Consider the following 18,945-nt stretch of genomic DNA (forward strand, 5'->3'; position numbering starts at 1 on the left):
GTCTGGTGAAGGGGAGGGAGCGCTGTTAGGAGTCGTGGGGCGTTTGCAAAAATGTCTGCTTCACTTTCTCGTTGCATGGCTGAAATACTTCTGTTTCTGATTCGCTCTCTCAGCCTTGTGTTGTTTCTCTCCCCCAACTCGCTCACAGGTCCAAAAAGTTCTTCAGTTTCATCGAGAGCTGCCTCGTGAAGAATTACACGCAGCGCCCACCAACAGAGCAGCTGCTGAAGCACCCCTTCATCCGAGACCAGCCCAACGAGCGGCAGGTCCGCATACAGCTCAAAGACCACATCGACCGGACGAAGAAAAAGAGGGGCGAGAAAGGTGCGTGTGCTTCTCGATTATCATGAAAGGCTGGAAAAGTGTAGGATGCATAAGCTGTGAGTGACTGGTTTTTGTCCTTGTGCAGATGAGACGGAATATGAGTACAGTGGCAGTGAGGAGGAGGAAGAGGATCCTCCTGAGCAAGAAGGAGAGCCCAGGTATGTTCTACACCTGTAGCGTTTCCCTGAAAGGAAACAAGTGCACCTGCTCAGGTGGAGGCGTTTCACAAAGCTCCAACCTTTTGTCTCTTTCTTACACCGATACAGCTCAATTGTCAACGTGCCAGGTGAATCTACTCTACGGCGTGACTTCATCCGCCTGCAGCAGGAGAACAAGGAGAGGTCGGAGGCGCTCCGTCACCAGCAGCTCCTCCAGGAGCAGCAACTCCGGGAGCAAGAGGAGTACAAGCGCCAACTACTGGCAGAGAGGCAGAAACGTATCGAGCAACAGAAGGAGCAGAGAAGGCGGTTAGAGGAGGTAGGGTTTTGTTTCGACTCGTTGTGTCGTTTGTTGTGCTGTTTTTCGGGAAGTTTTTACCCTGTTTTTAATTTATTTGCCCCCCCCCCCCCCACAAATACCCCCACAGCAACAGCGACGCGAACGGGAGATGAGGAGGCAACAGGAGCGCGAGCAGCGTCGTCGCGAGCAAGAAGAAAAGAGGCGTATGGAGGAGATGGATCGTAGACGTAAAGAGGAGGAGGAACGCCGGCAGGACGAGAAGAGAAGGAACGATCGTGAGCAGGTCTGTTTCTGAAATTACTTTTACTGCAGTTAAAGCCAGCGAAACACAAAGTGAATTGGTGTGTTGGTTCTGTAAAATGAAGACATGAAGCTCAGGGGTTACTTGATGTATTTATCGTAGCGCAGCAAAGCCAAAACATCCCTCTTATCTGTTTTAAGATGGATTTTTAGGGTTGTGCTTGGTGCTTATTTAAAGAGACATGCGCAGCCTTGATGGGTTTTCTTTCCTGCTGACAGGAGTACATCAGGCGCCAGCTGGAAGAGGAGCAGAGACACCTCGAGATGCTCCAGGAGCAGCTGCTCCGTGAGCAGGCCATGCTGCTGGTCAGTCGCACACAAACACTCAGCCTTCTTATTATATCACAATGTCCTTTCACCTCCATAACCTCCAAGATATGAAAATGACTTATAAATCTATTTATATCTCCAGGATTACAGCTTTTGATTTAATGCATTTTACTGACTTTTTTTTTTTTTTTAAATGCATGAAATTCTCAGGAGTTAGGCATTGAGTTGCTTGGATATTATATGTACTGAAGTTTGACCAGGACAGTAAGGCGGAGCCAAAGGTGAATAGGGTCCGGATTTTTGTTTTCCTCTCCTTTCTTCCTTTCATTTAAAGGTGCTGTTGAGTCATTGTAGCCCACTTACACCAGGAATCAACCCTGATCACTTTCATATTTAGTGATGGTGATGTCTTGGACTGTAATGTTTGCAGATGCGATGATGTAGTGAGAGTAGGGACCAGGTGGAGGTATGCATTGGAGACGGGGGGGGAGGCAGATGATCCACTGTGGTGACCTGGAAAGAGAGCAGCTAAAAGAAGTTCAGTTATTCTAGCTCACTATGATAAAAAAAGGTTAAAAAACAAACAGGAAAAATATTTTAGATTTTAACTTTTACAGTATTTGCATACGATTGTTTATCATTTATCAATAACAAATGTGACTTTTTAACTTTAAGGATATTTTGTTTTAAATTGGAAGACATTCTAAGCTTTTTGCAAGTCTGTCCTCTGCACATCGTGAATGGGTGATGTAAAAACTGTAAGGAATGGCAGTGGATCAGTGGTATAGCTAAATATGTCAAAGCGTATGAGTGTCTCCAGGTAGGGAGTGGGGTTTTGCTCTTTTGCCCCACCCACCCCGCCCTTCTCCACCCTTGAAACACACAGATGTATGATGGACGGACATGTGGATGTCATCAGGAAATGCTCCACAGCGCGGCTTTATTTTTAAATAGGTGTTTGAGTTGTTTACACTGCAGAGAAATGTGAAGAAATTGTTCTTTCACGTGTTTAATAGTAATTATGATTCGAAGAGACAAGTTTGTTTTGTGTGCACAGCACAAGTCAAACATGACTAAGAGTCAAAAGAAAGATTAAAGAGACGACGATCACCATCATAGTCTGCCTCTGTAAAGACTTGTTGGGCCAAACATGGCCGCTGCCTCTTCTCTCCACCCTGAACCAACCCTACGCTCTGCGACAGGAGTTCAAGTGGCGGGAGCTCGAGGAGCAGCGCAAAGCCGAGCGTCTCCACAAGCGCCTGCAGCAGGAGCAGGCGTACCTGCTGTCCCTGCAGCACGACTCCAAGCAGCAACCTGGCGACAAAACAAAACTCCCATCAGACCATAGTAAGCCGCCACAGGCTGCCACTCTGCCCCCTGACAGAGCCCTCGCCACACTCCCACAAGCTCAGGTCCTCAACTCTGCCGTCTCTGTAGCGAGGGGCGCCTGTGAATCCTCCAGAGCCCCTCAGACGATCCCTGCAGACAGCAGTAAATCCCAGGCAACAGGGCAGGAGAGGACTGATGAGAGTTTGAGCCGGGTCTCAAACTCCCCCAGCTCCCTTCAGACTGAAACCCCCTCTGACTCTAACCCTCCTCAGACAGAAAGCTCGGAGCCCGACAGCGAGCCTGTCAGTCAACCTCCTCAGCCTATCAGAGAGGTGAACCTCCTCCTCGGCTCTGCCTGTTCTTTCCACCTTCCTCTTCTTGCTTGCTTTCACACAGCCTCAGTGGTTATGATGATAAAGGATTGTTTTCCTCCCCACGTACTTGCCTGTTGTGGGTGTTCTGGTCCAAAGCAACAACTAACATGTTACAGTGCCGGCGCTCTCAGACAGTCATCCTTTTGAAGGAAAGAAGTAGGGGGTCCAGGGAGAACCACGGGCTCACAACCGACCTTTTTGTGTCCTGAATAAAACAACCTGCTCTCCTCCGCTGTCTCTTTGCTCTTCCTCTCACTTGCACTGTTGCTCGTCATCCATCAGGACATTGTCATCTTAATTTAAATTTCGAGCTGGCTGAACGAGAGAGAAATATATTTAAGGTCTAGGAGAGTTAGAATAAAGAAGCTTTCAGGGATTCCTCTTTGTCTTTTGACATCCAGTCTGATAAATTCTTCAGTGTGGCTGTGTCGACTCTGTGTGTGGACTGGGCCACTGCATGTGGATGACTGAGGCCCAAACTAACACGCAGGGGCACCGAAGCAGTGTCTCCGGCCTGCGTCATTAACTGCGATCTTTTCCCCCCACTGCATACTTAAATCCTGGGATGTTTGAAAGAGTCCCTCTCCTCCTATGTCTGCACATGTATCTGTGTCTGTATGGCTGCCCACAGTTGGCTTCAAGCATGTTTAATATCGTTGTCACCAGCTGTATGTTGCTGATCGTTGTTGGTTAAATGTAAAAGTTTCCCAAGAGACCACAAGATCAATTTTTCCCTGATACTCATCCCTTTTTTCCCCCCACCCTCTACAATTCCTCCATCTCAGGCCGACGAGCGCTACCGTAAGAACATTCAGGGCTCCCCTCAGGCCGCCCCTCCTCCCAAGCAGCCCCCTCTGCCTCCCCGCTCCTCTGAACCGTTCTCCAACGGCGGCTCTTCGTCCGACGCATCTGCCATGCACCGACCCATGGAGCCTCAGGTAACTCCTTCCTCTGCTGCTCCCTAGCCTTTTCCTCCTCCTCCTTCATTCTGTCGCTGCACTGGATTTGTGTCAGTTTTCTCAGACATTTAGCCCACTTCAAATAAAGAAAAAAATAAAATAAAAAATAGGAGAAGGTGAGGCTGGGCAGAATGTGTGTTTGAACTGTGGCTTTAGACTGTTCACCTTTTTTGATTTCCCTGGGTATTATTTTTGTCCTACTGTTGAGACTCACAATAAGTCATAAGCACTTCAGTCAGCAGTCTGAGTAGTTTTAAAAAAACATGACAGGCTCCTGATATAGTGAATGAGTTCATCAATCACTGCCTCCGCCAGTGCTAAAAAGCCAATAATTTTATTTCTCGCCTTTGTTTTATGTTTTTCTTTCAAATGAGCAAATAGAGCTATAATTTACCCTCCTGAAATCCTTTTTGCACGCTCAGCGCAGCCTTTTTGCTGAATATACTGAACATATTCATGATTTCTCTTGGGCCGCTCTATGGCGTCATCTTTTTCCTACAAGAATGCCCATACAGAGATGGGTGTAGTGGTATTTGTGGGAGAATATGTACCTTTTACAGACTAAGCTCACAATCACAGAACAATTCAAGAACAGATCAACAGAGAAATGGGACAGTTTTGCCACTTAACCTCCTGAACTCTTTGATATTTCCACTTGAGAAGAGTGGGGGGGGGAAAAAAACTGAACTCCAATTTATCATAACGGCTGCAAAACTGCATGACCAACCTTGGACTCTGTGGCTAAGACACTTGGGAGTGAGACACTTAGCCTCATCACCTTTTCAGAGTGAGGGTTTAAAAAAACTCCAGCACACGCTGACAGTTCAATTTCTGTCGAATCAACACTAAATTAGAGGAGAATAACAGCCATATAGCAGCCGTAACCTCTTCAGTAAATCTGCTGCACTTTGCAATCTTTGGGGGGGAAGGGGGGGGAGACATGGACCAGATTTGTGGGTTTTTTGTTTGTAAGCAGAATTCAGCTTAACTTTGCTTAAACTCATGTTTGTGTGTCTGAGGAGTAAAAATCTGTTACATTTGTTTTTTTATTTTTAATAAATTTGAAAGAAGCTTTTCTTCACTTTGAGGATTTTTGTGAAGAAAAGTGTTTTTGTTTTTTGTTTTTCATTTTTCTCTTCCTCAGTAAAGAGACTTTGCACATAAAAAATCTAATTGTGGGTTCACAACATGAATATAAAACAAGTACTGACAACAGTGGCTTATTGCAAAAGCAATTAGATGCTCTGCTTGCAGCAGACTTCTGCAAAATGCACTACTTGTGTATGTTACTCAGCAGAAAAGCTGGGATAGGCTGATTGCAACATAATCTGCCTTTGAACCTTTTTTAAAGCTCAGAAATTGTAATGTGTAATTTGGAATGACACTTTTGAAACAGAAGCGTCATATTTATCACACCGACACAGGGTCCTCTTTCTTCAAATGGTTGATTCCTGTAAAAAAACAAAACGCCGACTGTAGGAGTGAAAAAGTCATTGTTTCGTGTTGTGCTGTCTGCCGTGTGCATGTGTACATTATGTAAAAAGCCACACGCATCTTCCCTCATGTCTCACTGTGTTGTCTGCTTGTTTCACCCCCTCCCCCCTGCTCTTCCTCTTCCTGACTCCCAAAAAGGTCCAGTGGTCTCACCTGGCTGCTCTAAAGAGCAGCAACAGCGCTGCCCCCTCTCCTCCTCCTCCACCCGTGGTTGCCCGCTCTCAGTCCTTCAGCGAGTCCGGCGGTGTGGCCTCTAGCTTTGCACAACTCCACCTGCGCTCCCAGGACCCCCACCATCACCACCACCACCACCCATCGCCTGCACGCACAGATCCCCAACCCCAACCTCCCCTCCACCACCCTCAGGCTAGGCTTGAACATCAGGCCAGCAGCGAGGAGGTCCCTCCCAAGGTAAGGTGCCGGGGGACGGCTGCCTTCTCCCCCCTCCTCCCACACCCAGCCTTCAAATCTCTCCTCCATCGCTCACTTCCTCTCATCCACTTTTACGTAGCATGCTGTTCAGCCTCCTCCTGGCTGTGTGCGTCTGCCTTGCTGCGTCTAGTCTCACTTGTTAACACTTAAAACTGCTGTGAGGGCGTATTCAAATGAATCAGAGCAACTTTGAATTTCTGGGCCGACAGATTACCCCGTCGCTCATATTCAAAATCATGAATGAGAAATAAAACCGCACATTCCTCTAATCTAAATCGCTCTCATTGTGTTGTGGGGGTGTTCTGTTCTCTGCTCCGCTGTGTTCAGCTACGCCCTAAGATTATCTCTGTTTCAGTGGTCAAACTAGGACAGTTTTTAAATTCTTGGCTGATTTCCCCTTCAGCTTCAAATCCCAATGTATGTTCACTGAATTAGCATGAGCCTGAACCAGAGGATAAGCTCTCTTGTTTGATGACACTGTTTTCCTATTAGGTGATTGTTTTTAGGAACATATTGATTTGTGATGATCATCAAATACTTGTCTCCCAGGTACCGGTGAGGACAACATCCAGGTCTCCTGTACTGTCACGTAGAGAGTCCCCTCTGCCTTCACAGCCCAGCAATCAGGGCGGACAGAGGAACGCAGGCAGGTGAGTAAAGAGACCTCAGGCGTGTCTTACTTTTGGATTATGTGGATGTGGTCTAAGAGAGCTGCTCACATGCTCACACTGTTAAAAGTTGTAAAAGACAAAACAGTAACCCCTCCCCTACATAGGGGTGCCTCTCAGAATAGAGAGTTTCAGAAAATAAAAACAAATGGTAGAATAGACAGATTATTAAGACATAATATTATGACTGCTTATAATATTGCAGATTAATATTTATAAGTTGTTTATGTTTGCATATAAAATGCAAAAAAATGTGCTTTGATTTTGCGGTGATGTAAACTCCCACTAATCCAAGTACGATCAAAATCACAAAAATATATGTAGCGTATCCTGAAAAGCGCAGGGAGGGTAGGGACAAAATGTTAACATATCACATGATAAACTGACAGTGGAGTTGGGTTTGTTTCCATGTGCTTGTTCTTCCTCGTCACAGTAACGTGGAGCAGCGTCCGCTGTGGGATCGAGTGGAGAAGCTGCAGTCCCGGCCAGGCAGCGGCAGCTCGTCCGGCTCCTCCAACTCCAGCTCCCAGGCCAGTCCTGGGGACCGTTTCAGGCCACGCTGTGAGTCCCCTGGTACTGTACTCGGCTACATCTCACTAACCCTACCGACTGCTTATTAGCAGATTAGGATTATTACCATAATTATACAAATCTGGCTCAAATGCCATCCTCTGAGCTTGTGCTTAAATAAGTTTTTTTTTTGTTTGTTTTTTTGCCAATTAAAGCGCCTTTGCACATCCAGCTCTCTTCGGTCTCCCCTCACTAACGCCATTTCCTTTCATTTCCACAAAGCTTCCTCCAAATCTGAAGGATCGCCTCTCCAGCGGCCTGAAAACGTTTCCAAGAAACAGGATGAAAAGAATGTCGCCAGGCCCACTCGACCAGCTGTAAGTCCACTGTTACTCGAGTGCTGTTAAACTTGAAAATGAATAGGTGAAAACAGTTTTTCCCCACTTTGCTCTATTTTCCACTGCTCCAATTATCCAACCACCTGGTGTGGGAACCTTACGTGAATCCAATGCTTCCTGATTGTTTGGGTGGGGTGCCTTGCTTAGGGTGATGTGGTAAGCCTATTAACTGAGATTACATAATCTCACCTCTGCTATGCCTGCACCATTGCTCATGCATTGCTCATGGCATTACACGATAAAGATTTCAGATAAAAGGCATTTGCTCCTTTTGTGGAGATTGGCTCACTATTTTATTTCTGCCTTTACTGTCCCCTGGCACCTTTCCATACGCCTCCACTTTTTTTTTTCTTTTTTTTTTTGCCTCCTCTCAAGAAAAATGCACAAGACAAAAGGAGGGTTAACCCTGCGCCGCAGCTTCCTGCTCCTAGATTTGAATGCAACCACATTTGAATGCAAACACGCCCCCCCTGTGTTCCCTTGTACTTGTCAGAATGGCTTGCGATCACCTGTTTGTGTTTGTGGATAAACTGTGGCTTGGAAGCACGGAAGTATACCCCCCCCCCCCCCCCCCCCCCTTCTTTTTCTTGCTCTTTTTACAAGCTTATGCGACTATATTATGACAAAGGGGCGAGGGAAAATGAAGAGGACAAACATGTTAAGGAGGACGAGGTGAAACACTCATTTAGGCCACAGAAAGAGGCTCTTTAGTAATCTGACATTCCCCCATACAACATGCTGCTTACTTCACTGTTTCCTAGAGGTCAGACTACATGAAGGTTGTTTAAAAGATGGAAAAAGACGGTACAGGTTTGTACCCACAAGTGAAAGAGACGAAATAGAAACACAAACAGTTCCTTGAACCAAGGAGGGATTCAGATTTCAGACTTTCTACAGTACGATTTCCTGTTGTGCCTTTTTATTTAAAGTGGACCTAGTCTGCTCATTTCAGACTCAATATTTGTAGTCTTGAAGTCTGCCAGTGTAGCTTTGTACTTTTAGCTGTTCTCCCTTTTAAAGCCAGCTTTCTTCTGATTGGCTGCTCCTCCCTAAGCAGGATGTTTGAACAGTAGGTGGGTGGAGCTTCTGTGTGCCTTAGATGAAGATAATGGGTGGGGGGGAGGGTATCTGTGCACCCTATGACATCATTCAGCCAAAAGGCACAATGGGTCCACTTTGTGTGCTCAGTCTATCATATTGATGCGTTGTCTGGGCAACCTCTGTTATGGAGGGAGTTTTTAAACTTGGAGTGTTTGTCCTCTTTGGTGCAATTTCTTTTTGTGCTGAAAAATCTAAGCCAACTAAAAATTCATTAGTATGAACCAAACAGGGCCATCCAGAAATGGGACCACCTTAGTGGTCTTAGCGCCGTTGCTTCAGGCCGAATGCAACTTGCACCAAAGCGGAGAAATGGACCTGAGCTCGCAGGTTGACCTGTCAGCGCGTCTAAAACCTTCGCTGCTGCTTTCAGGACCTGACAGCGCTCGCCAAGGAGCTGCGCGCAGTCGACGATGTGCGACCTCCTCACAAGGTCACAGACTACTCCTCCTCCAGTGACGAGTCGGGCACGACCGACGAGGAGGACGAGGAAGAGGTGGACCAGGAGGCAGGAGAAGAGTCCACCTCAGGGGCCGAGGACTCCAAAGCTGGGTAATACACCTGATGATCTTTTATTAATCAGTGCTGCATGGCTTATCTGCATGACTGCTGGTTTAACTCTGGTCTGGTTATGGGACATCAGATATCCCCATGGCTTCCGCAGGAGAGTGAGTAACGGCGAGACGGAGTCTGCTAAAACCATGCTGGTCGAAGACTCGGAAAGCGAACAGGCAACCACACCCTCCAAGGATGGCACACTGGTCATCAGACAGGTAAGAAGGACGGGCCGGTGGTGCCTGATTTTGACCGATTGGTGGTGCTGATTAGGAATGTAGTTTAGAATTTTCTCTGTCCAGCGTCAGTGTTGTTTTAACTACTCATTCTCCACAATTTCTTCGTTGTTCCTGCATATGATCATGCCATTTCATAGGCTTTCACATTTGAAGATGAATAATCTTAATATGTCAGGTTGCTACACCAAGCAGCAGGCTAGCAGCCAGACACACAGCTCCACCTTCTTTCCCACCTGCTTGCTTGAGCCCAAGTGTGCCTGTTCTTGCTTCCAGAGCACAGCTGACATAAAGCGGTTGGTCACTCTCTCATCTTCCTCCCCTTCCTCGGCTGGCCACGGCCAACCCCAACCCCCTGGTCGCGGCCTGCTAGAGAAAAACGGCTTTCCGGGCCGCATACACCACCTACCAGACCTTATCCAGCAGAGCCATCATTCCACTTCCTCTTCCACAACCATCCCTTCCTTCTCCTCCTCCTCCTCCTCCTCTTCCACCACCACTACCTCCTCCTCCTTACCCTCATCATCTAGCCATGCCAGTCCTGCAGTATCCCCACAGATCTCTTTGGACGAGCTCACTGCCATAGAGGTATGTCCCCATCACACAACTAAGGGCAAACAGCTGAGGAGTGGGCAGTAGAAAAAATGTGCAGACTTTTTGTATAGCTTAAAAAAATGGTATCAGGTTTATTGTGACGGCTATAAAATGCAAACCTCCATCTCGGTCTGTACACGTCAGCTGTCCATTCCTGGGTTGCCTGCCCTGCATCCTCTCCTTCTCCATGTCCTGCTGGCTTCACACTTCCTCTTCTCTGCTCACTCTTCACTCAGCTGGTTTGAATCTTCTGAGCTGCTGCAACCTCCTTTCCCCTCCCGCACCTCACTGCATTACACTGTGCTAACACTGGCGCCTCCTTGTGGCGCAACGTGCTCATAACATGCAGGAAACTAAAGCCCGAGCTTCTTGGGATTTGTATGAATATTTCTAAGATAAATGTCCCATTTATAGAGCAGCACTACCTTGCAAGCAACTTGCGTCTTGGGTGGTGGAGTATCCTTGTGTGTCTGTGCTTCATTAAGAGCAGCTTTTTTTCTTCTCCTCTCTAACAGTTCACAGCAGCCTGTGTTTGGATCACTTAATGTTTCCTTCAACACATTTTTTTCTTCTTCTTGTTGCACATGTTGTTTGTCCTCTGACATATTTTGTGCCTTCACTAACATCAAAACAATTAACATAACTGCACTTAATCTTTTTCGTTTGCTTTTTTCCCGGGGTGGGTGGTGGGGGGACTTTGTTCCCAGTTGCGCTGTAAAAATGTGGTTTTGAAGGCATTTAAGCTGGATGTTGTTTAACGAGACCCCAGAGGTAGAGCTATAACTCATAAGCTCAAACCTGAGGGGCCTCTGCTGCCGTTTAAATAAACAGTCGTTCTTAGGAATTACAAATCACTGTAACAAATCAAGTTTGATTCATGTTTCAGCTCGGTGCATTTTAAGTTATTTTATTGGGAATGTTTTGAGCTCTAGGTTTTCTAAATATCCGATATCTCCACCAGTCGCAGTCGGAGAGCAACTCCATGTCCAAACACAAGTCTTCCTCCTCGTTCACTCCCTTCATCGACCCGCGTCTGCTGCAGATATCTCCATCCAGCGGGAGCTCCCTCAACAACATGGGTAAGTCTGGATATACAGCCCACTGCAAAAATGCATCTTCAACACTAATTCCTCTCTGCTATCTGCAAAGTTAATGTGCACTGCCTCTGCTTTCCCTTTCCAGCTGGATTTGGGCAAGACGGGCGCCTGTCAGATCAGCTGCGGTCCGACCCATCCCGTAAAGGCTCGGTGGTTAATGTCAACCCGGTCAACACTCGTCCACCGAGCGACACCCCGGAGATTCGCAAGTACAAGAAGAGGTTCAACTCTGAGATCCTGTGTGCGGCACTCTGGGGTGAGTCAACTTCAAAAATATGGAGTTACTGTGATGCCCCACAGATGGATAAAAACATATCAGCAGTGACGTATGTTTGTGCCTGTTGCTCTTCCAGGAGTAAATCTGCTGGTGGGAACAGAGAGCGGTCTGATGCTGCTGGACCGAAGCGGTCAAGGTAAGGTCTACCCTCTGATCAACCGTCGACGCATCCAGCAGATGGACGTCCTAGAGGGACTCAACGTCCTGGTGACCATATCAGGTAGAGCACACGTGCCAACCAGAAAGTCTCGATTCAGATTCATTTTTAATCAGTAAAGTTTTGGATAGATGGATTTTGTTTTTGTTTCCTCCCTCCTGCAGGCAAAAAGAACAAGCTGCGAGTGTATTACCTGTCATGGCTTCGAAACAAGATTTTGCACAATGACCCTGAGGTGGAGAAGAAGCAGGGGTGGGTCAATGTGGGCGACCTGGAGGGCTGTGTCCACTACAAAGTTGGTACGTTTCCTAAAGCTCAGATGTAAAGGAAAAAGGAAATGGTGCCTTGAAGGGAGAGGGGGCATAAAAGGGCTTAAAGCTGAACAGCTTAGAGCTCAGAGGTTGCTCTGAGGCTCAGTATAAGATAAATAAGGCTTATTTTGAATTTTGAATCATGCAAAGCTGCTCTAGCAGAGTCCAAGAATTAAAAAAAATATCCACATAGATCACCATAGGAGCCATCACCCATGATTAACTCGCCACCTACTTGTTATTCCAGTGAAGTACGAGAGAATTAAATTCTTGGTGCTGGCTTTGAAGAACTCTGTGGAGGTCTACGCGTGGGCGCCCAAACCTTATCACAAGTTCATGGCCTTTAAGGTAAGCATGTTCTCTAACAGGTGTCATTCTACCTGCAGGTGGCTGACTGCTTTCAGGCTGACTTTCTTCTGACTTTTTTCCTTTAGTCTTTTGGTGACCTGGTGCACAAACCTCTGCTGGTTGACTTGACGGTGGAGGAAGGTCAGAGGTTAAAGGTCATCTACGGTTCCTGTTCAGGCTTCCACGCTGTGGATGTGGACTCTGGTGCCGTCTACGACATCTACCTGCCCACACATGTATGTGCGAACTGATGCAGACTGATTACGTCTTGTGTTTTGCATTTTCTAAATTTGAATTCAGTTTTATTTCTACAATGCCAAATCATAACAGTCGCCTCAACTTTATATTATAAGGTAAAGACCTACAATAATGGAGAGAGAACTCCACAATTAAACGACCCCCTATGAGCAAGCCCTTAGTGACCGTGCAAAGGACAAACTCCAGCAGAGCCAGGCTCAGTGAGGGGCGGCTATCTGCTGCGACTGGCGGTGAAGGGACTTTTTAAAATCTCTTACCTTTTTCCTCCATTTCATCCTCAGATCCAAACCAATATTCAGTGCCACGCCATCATCATCTTGCCCAACACTGATGGGATTGAGCTGCTGGTGTGTTACGAGGACGAGGGCGTCTACGTCAACACCTACGGACGCATCACCAAAGATGTGGTGCTGCAGTGGGGAGAAATGCCAACTTCAGTGGGTAAGAGCAAAGCAGATATTTCTCATCATGATGCCAGAGGTCAGAAAAATCTGAATCGCACTCTGGTATGCACAAAAACAACCGCACCGAGACCCTTTGCAGGAGGTGGTCTCAGTGTGGTTCCAAACAAACTATATTTATGGTGTGAACGTGATACGAGCCCACTCAGAACATGTTACAAGGGCTAAAAAATATCCCATAGCAACTTATGCTTTGTATTCTCAGTGCAGGTAGCTACTATAGATGCGCAAAGGTCTATACGGGCTAGCAACTAACCAAGAAATGAGTGTAAACTCTGTTTTCTCCCACAGCACCTTCTTCCTGTATTTACTTTTCTTCCTCCCACCCCAGATACGTCTGGCCAGTGAGCGCACAGAACATTCTCATGTGGCTTGCAGTGAAACATTTTGGTTTGCTTGGATTTTTCTGTGTGAAAACAAACCAAACCACAGGGAAAAGCTACAAGTTTACAAACTTATCAGCTGATTTGGACCAGAGTAAAAAAATCTGGAGGTGTGAAAACGCCCTGAGTGAAGAGGGCTGAAAAGTCCTGTGTTCAGAGACTTCTGATTATTTTACTGGGAGAAGTGATCTCCCAACTCTAAAAGCAATGGTGCAAATGATGCTGGCAACTTCAGTGTGCAGCAGAGTGAAGGTTCAACCTTCAGAATAAAACAATCAGATGTGAAAAGCCCAGCAGCAGCTTCACTTGATGCATTCGATTACACTCCAACAGCAGTCAAGGTTTCACTTGATTTTAGACACTTTTGTTTAATAGCTTCTTTTTTATCAATATGTAAAAGTATTACATTTATCATTAGAAGTATTCACAAGTGAAATGACACGTTGTTTGAATTTTTACAGCTTTTTTAACAGCTACTTACCCTCCTTTCCCCCTTTCTGTGCTTGTGCAGCCTACATTAGGTCAAACCAGATCATGGGCTGGGGTGAGAAGGCTATAGAGATCCGCTCAGTGGAGACGGGCCACCTTGACGGAGTCTTCATGCACAAGAGAGCCCAGAGACTCAAGTTCCTTTGTGAGAGGAATGACAAGGTGAAAACATCCTTCCTTTCTTCATCCCTCCCGTTTCTCTCTATACAGTGGAGATAAATGTGAGCACACCCCTAATAATATGTCAGGTTTTTGTTGTTGAAAACACAATACTGCAATAAATCATTTCAAAACTTTTCCACCTTCAATGTCACCAATAACCTGTAAAATCCAACTGAAAAACAAATCAGTTTTGCTGGTTACATAAGTGCACATCCTTTAAGTGATACTGCTGAAGAACCTTTAATCACAGCATTCAGTCTTAACTTGGTAATATTTGCCCTCTCTCCCATGCAAAAGTGCTCGACACTCAAGGCGCTTAACCCCTGGGGGGTCTTAGAAAATTGTGAGGTAATAGCCCTGCAATAATACAGAGAAACCCCAACAATCAGGTGATCTCCTATGAGCAAACACTTGGTGACAGTGGGAGGGAAAAACACTCTTAACAGTTGCAGTCTCAGGGAGGGGGGCCATCTGCCATGACCAGTTGGAGATGAGGGGAGGGAAACGGTGAGGGAATATCTTGTTCATCGCCCTCTTCAGGTCACCTCATAGATTTCTTTAACATTTTATTTTAACATCTACTCTACTATTACTAATCTACTGTTGGTAGCCTGGCACGACCACCAAACACCTTTTCACCCAGTGTATTCTTTCAATTTCAGGTCTTCTTTGCCTCTGTGCGTGCCGGAGGTGCCAGCCAAGTATATTTCATGACCCTGGGACGCACATCCCTCATGAGCTGGTAGAGACGTGCCGTCAGCCGATATGACAACAGTTACCTAAGCAGCGACCAACAGATGACTATTGCGACTACGACCGACGAAGACGTTTTAAAGCCCAAGCTGGAGAAGCATTTTCTGAGGCGGCGGCTTCCATTTCTCATGTCCTCGGGCAGCCAAACAACGGATTAGACTGTAATCATGAACAGAAGCTAGGGGTGGATATGTATTTAGAGGCGCCTGCAGGTTTTTCTTCCCCCCGCCAACCCCCGGCCTTGTTGCCTGACCTTCGAGCCGATCCCCATTCTCCTCCTCTCCCTCTGAGGAAGCGGGATCTGTTGCCTGTTGACGGTATATCTTTATGTCATAGTAAAACTTTGCATCTTGTAAGTGTATGACAAAATGTGTTTGTCCAGGGGGAGGGGGCAGAACGCTAAACACAGTCGTCACCGTATCAGATAAGACTGTGTTTGTGTGTGTGTTGCCACAGCTCGAATGTGTAGCTGTGTTTAATCCCGGTCCTGTCAGGTGTGTGACTACAACACTACGACTACACTTAGTTCCACAGATTGAACGGTGCTCGACATGTAAATCTTCTTCGTCTTCACTTTGTTTTCTCTTCCTTAACCTCCTGAAAGTGAAGATTTTTTTTAAGGGACCTCCTCGACGCATCCATTAAATACAGGGTACTGGATATGTTGGAGTTGGTGCATACTAACGTCGGACTCGCGCAGGTTTTTCAAGAACAGCTTTATCACGCCTCCTCTTGTGCTGTAGCTCATGTTGGACAAAAGTAGCCCTTTTTATGACGGCATGTTGCTTTGGTGTTATTAACTAAGGTAGTCCCAGTTTTTGTTTTTTAAACACACTGTATATTTTATATGTGACTTGCTGCGCATAAATAAGGAATGCAGAAATACACACAAAAATGAGTTTTAAAGGAAGAATCCACTATTCATCATCAAGAGCCTGACCTTTTTTTTTTTTTTTCTTTCTTCAGGGGCTTTTATTTTGTAATGAAATCCTGGCTTTTCTTTTTAATCTGTGTCTCCTTTGCAGAACCTGTCGTTCTACTGGAAATATAGAAACACACACCGACAAAATAGACCCAGAAATGTGAGGTTTTAATACAAATAGTTTTATGTTTTTAAGGTGGATTTTTCCTTTAAGATCAGTTGTAAGTAGGGCTAGCATAAACTGTGAATTAGCAGGTTGCCATTAAGGTAGCATGGAGGCCAGTGGGCAGAATGAGGGCAGCATGTATAGATCTCACTTAGAGGAAAGGAGGGAGGGTCAGCTGATTGTCCTCCACCTGCACTGTTGTGACATTTTCACATCTACAATCATCTGCGTTCTGAAGGAGACTTCAACTTAATGTTGCCTTAGAGGAGTTTCCAGCAATTTAAACAAAAAAGAAAAAAAAACTTAAAAAAAACTAAAATCCACTACTTCAAAAGTGAAGACGTTTAGATTTTAGGGTAGGAACACTTTAGTCTGAAGCAGCCGTGTGACTCAATGTTGGACCTCATTTATTTTTATGTTCCTTCTGTTTTTTCTTGACGCATTCAGGCATGCCACATCCAATCGGGATTGAAGAGACGCGCTACTTTAACCGAGCTCCCATAAAATTTTTATTTCGTGCTCTTTCTTCCCATCTCACCGTCGGAAACCCGAACGACAAGGCGAGACTCGTTTGTCACTTCACATGAGACAGTCTCATCCCGCCGCTGAGTGTAGAGTCCATCCTGCAGCTGTGCTTCTGTGTGAATGACAGAGCTTCATAATAGGACTCTTTAAAGGGCGGTGCCTTCGCTGTCTTTAGGGGGAAGACCCGCTGTGAGGTGCAGAAGTCGCTTTCAGTCTTGTCGTTTGTGTAGAAAGAAAGAAGGCAAAAACATAAATGAATGAATCACATGTTCTGATAGTGTGGAAAAACCGCTCCAGACAGCCAAAACCATGTGGCATACTTTTGTGTTTTTAAACTCTGGCTTAGTTTTTATTAGTGTTGTTCCCAATCATGTGTAACCCTTCAGATAAATATGCGACTGCAGTGGTTTTATTTTAAATGCACACCTTTATGTTCAAAATGTTTACAGAAGCAGTTGTTAAACCGATGTGCATCGATATGAATATTTATGGTTTCTCCCGCTCCACTGCTCCTCTTTTGTATTTTGTATTATCCCTTTTTTTTGTACTTTCATTTAGATGTTTGTGTACAGGATTAATCAACTTTTGCTCACTTTATGAATAACCCAAGCCCACAGTGTCAATTTCACTGATTTCCTTTACATCCTCCTTAGTGCACTGTGTGCGTGAGTGTGTGCGCTCCTGGCTGTGTGGCAGCACGGATCTGTTTTCTACCTGCCAGGTGACACGTCCCCCCCCCGGATGTCTCTCTACATGCCTCTAATTTATGTCCTCTCTGTGTGTACTATGGGAATTACTGTATTTTCTTGAAGGTTTTTTTTTTTCTTTCATTGAATAAAATCAAAAGGAATTTACAGTGCTGCGTCATTCTTTGTAACATAATCTGTAAATATTTACTGCTGCATCAACAAATTGAAAATAAAATAAAAAGGAGACAGAAGTTTAAGAAATGCTGCTGCTCTTTCTGGGCCTGCGCTTGTTTAAGGTGGGACTAAATGGGGGGGGATTGGAAATGACACTCTACATTTCAAGCTACAGAGGAGGCTTGCCTGGCTTATCTGCATCAGTTGATTTTTAAAGTGGTGCACGTGTGACTGTCAGAAGCCACATAACTGAATGATATATGAAGCTTCATATGCAATAACTTTTTTTTGTGGGATGTCATCAGACTCTCACGTTGTTGTGGATGAATTTTGACCGCCTCTCACTGAGGTTTTAAGGTCCTGCTACAGCTGTTCAGTCAGGTTGAGGTCTGGACTTTGGACCACTGCAATAGCTTGATTCTCTTGTTTTTCTGCCGTTCTGTTGTAGCATTACTGCTGTGCTTGGGGATCATTGTCCTGTTGCATGGCTACATTTTGGACATGCTCTTAGCTGTCAGATAAATGCCCACATTTTGGTACACAGAGAAGTTCGTAGTCAACTCGGTGACGGCAAGGTGCCCAGGTCGTGCGGCTGTAAAACAAGCCCAAATGATCACCCCTCCACCACCGTGCCTGAGGAACTTATGCTGGTTTGTTTTGTTTTAATAGCCAAATATCTCCACTTTGGTTTCTCCTCACAACCCTTCCAAAAACCCTCTTTTAATGATGTATGCTTTGAACAGTCAAGCAAATATACACTAAAACAAATTATCCTAGAGTTGATTTTCAGCTTTTTCCTTACACATAGAGGTTTCTTCAGCTTCTGTGAATCATCTGATGATATGTATTGCGGATAGTGAGATATTCAAAATCATTACAATTTTACATTGACAAACATAATTCTGAAACAGTTTCAGAATTTGAAAAATGTTTTGTATAATGAACATCTGCCCATTTTTACTTGTGAGAAACTGCCTCTCTAAGAAGCTCTTTTTACACCTCATGCTGCTTCTCTTCAGTACCACTTACAATTCCAGCTTTTTGTTGCCTCATTCCAACTTTTTACAGATGCTGTGCTGCCACCAAATGCAAAATATTTCTCATTTCAAACATTTGATGTTTTCTATGTTCCATTGTGAATAAAATACGGACTCGTGGGGTTTCCAAAAGGTGCATTTTCTTTTTATCCACATTTCACACAGCCTGATAGCTTTTTGGAACTGGGGTTCCAGATTTACTCGAGTACTTTACTAAAGTACTTGCACCTTATTATTTTCTACTTAAAACGCTGCATTTTGCACTTCGCAGAATTTTTTTAAAAAGTACATGTTATCAAGCAGATTTTAAACGCATATAATGTTTGAAGGGAGGAAAATAGGACTTGCTAATAATACACGTTCACCGCAAGATGGCGCAATAATTTTAGTAAAGCGAGCCTCAACACTTTTGGTACAGTTTCCTGTTTAGCCTAAAATTATCATGATTATTGTTTTTATTAATTGTATGATTTTATTTTACGTTAAGAGAGGTTAAAATCTTCAAACGCGGCTGGTTTTCAGTTTGAAATGTATGCTATGTTGAGGGTCTTGAGGTAAGTTAGTTGCTAACAAACCGTAGGGTTTGTTGTTATATCTTATACCAGACAAACATAAGACAGAATAAAAGTACACAAGTGTTGGTATAAGAAATTCTGCTTGTCTTTCTTCCTCTCGTACAGGCGGTTGGTTGGTTTGCTTTTATTTTGAAAGAGCGGCAGAGCGGAAGGCGCGTCGT

At 45.1% G+C, this 18,945-nt stretch overlaps 1 protein-coding gene across 12 annotated transcripts in view; it reads left to right on the forward strand.

The window, feature by feature from the left end:
- The window catches only part of LOC101476887 (mitogen-activated protein kinase kinase kinase kinase 4), a 36,760-nt gene extending 19,595 nt beyond the window's left edge, over window positions 1-17,165 (forward strand). The window contains exons 10-32 of one of the 12 annotated variants that reach the window (XM_004573585.3): window positions 149-324; window positions 410-482; window positions 591-801; window positions 911-1,066; window positions 1,303-1,389; window positions 2,556-3,014; window positions 3,842-3,994; window positions 5,648-5,920; window positions 6,491-6,591; window positions 7,043-7,182; window positions 7,402-7,496; window positions 8,989-9,167; window positions 9,259-9,388; window positions 9,683-9,994; window positions 10,962-11,079; window positions 11,183-11,353; window positions 11,451-11,594; window positions 11,696-11,830; window positions 12,090-12,190; window positions 12,277-12,426; window positions 12,730-12,889; window positions 13,804-13,943; window positions 14,606-17,165. In XM_004573585.3, coding sequence (XP_004573642.2) covers window positions 149-324; window positions 410-482; window positions 591-801; window positions 911-1,066; window positions 1,303-1,389; window positions 2,556-3,014; window positions 3,842-3,994; window positions 5,648-5,920; window positions 6,491-6,591; window positions 7,043-7,182; window positions 7,402-7,496; window positions 8,989-9,167; window positions 9,259-9,388; window positions 9,683-9,994; window positions 10,962-11,079; window positions 11,183-11,353; window positions 11,451-11,594; window positions 11,696-11,830; window positions 12,090-12,190; window positions 12,277-12,426; window positions 12,730-12,889; window positions 13,804-13,943; window positions 14,606-14,689 — 3,748 coding nt within the window. In that variant the 3' untranslated portion in view covers window positions 14,690-17,165. The remainder of the gene's footprint in view (window positions 1-148; window positions 325-409; window positions 483-590; window positions 802-910; window positions 1,067-1,302; window positions 1,390-2,555; window positions 3,015-3,841; window positions 3,995-5,647; window positions 5,921-6,490; window positions 6,592-7,042; window positions 7,183-7,401; window positions 7,497-8,988; window positions 9,168-9,258; window positions 9,389-9,682; window positions 9,995-10,961; window positions 11,080-11,182; window positions 11,354-11,450; window positions 11,595-11,695; window positions 11,831-12,089; window positions 12,191-12,276; window positions 12,427-12,729; window positions 12,890-13,803; window positions 13,944-14,605) is intronic. The other 11 variants (XM_004573587.3, XM_004573588.3, XM_004573586.3 and 8 more) reach the window with 11 other exon arrangements.
- Window positions 17,166-18,945: the final 1,780 nt, after the last annotated feature.

The sequence above is a fragment of the Maylandia zebra genome, linkage group LG23 (genome assembly GCF_041146795.1).
Source record: "Maylandia zebra isolate NMK-2024a linkage group LG23, Mzebra_GT3a, whole genome shotgun sequence".
Classification (NCBI taxonomy): Eukaryota; Metazoa; Chordata; class Actinopteri; order Cichliformes; family Cichlidae; genus Maylandia; species Maylandia zebra.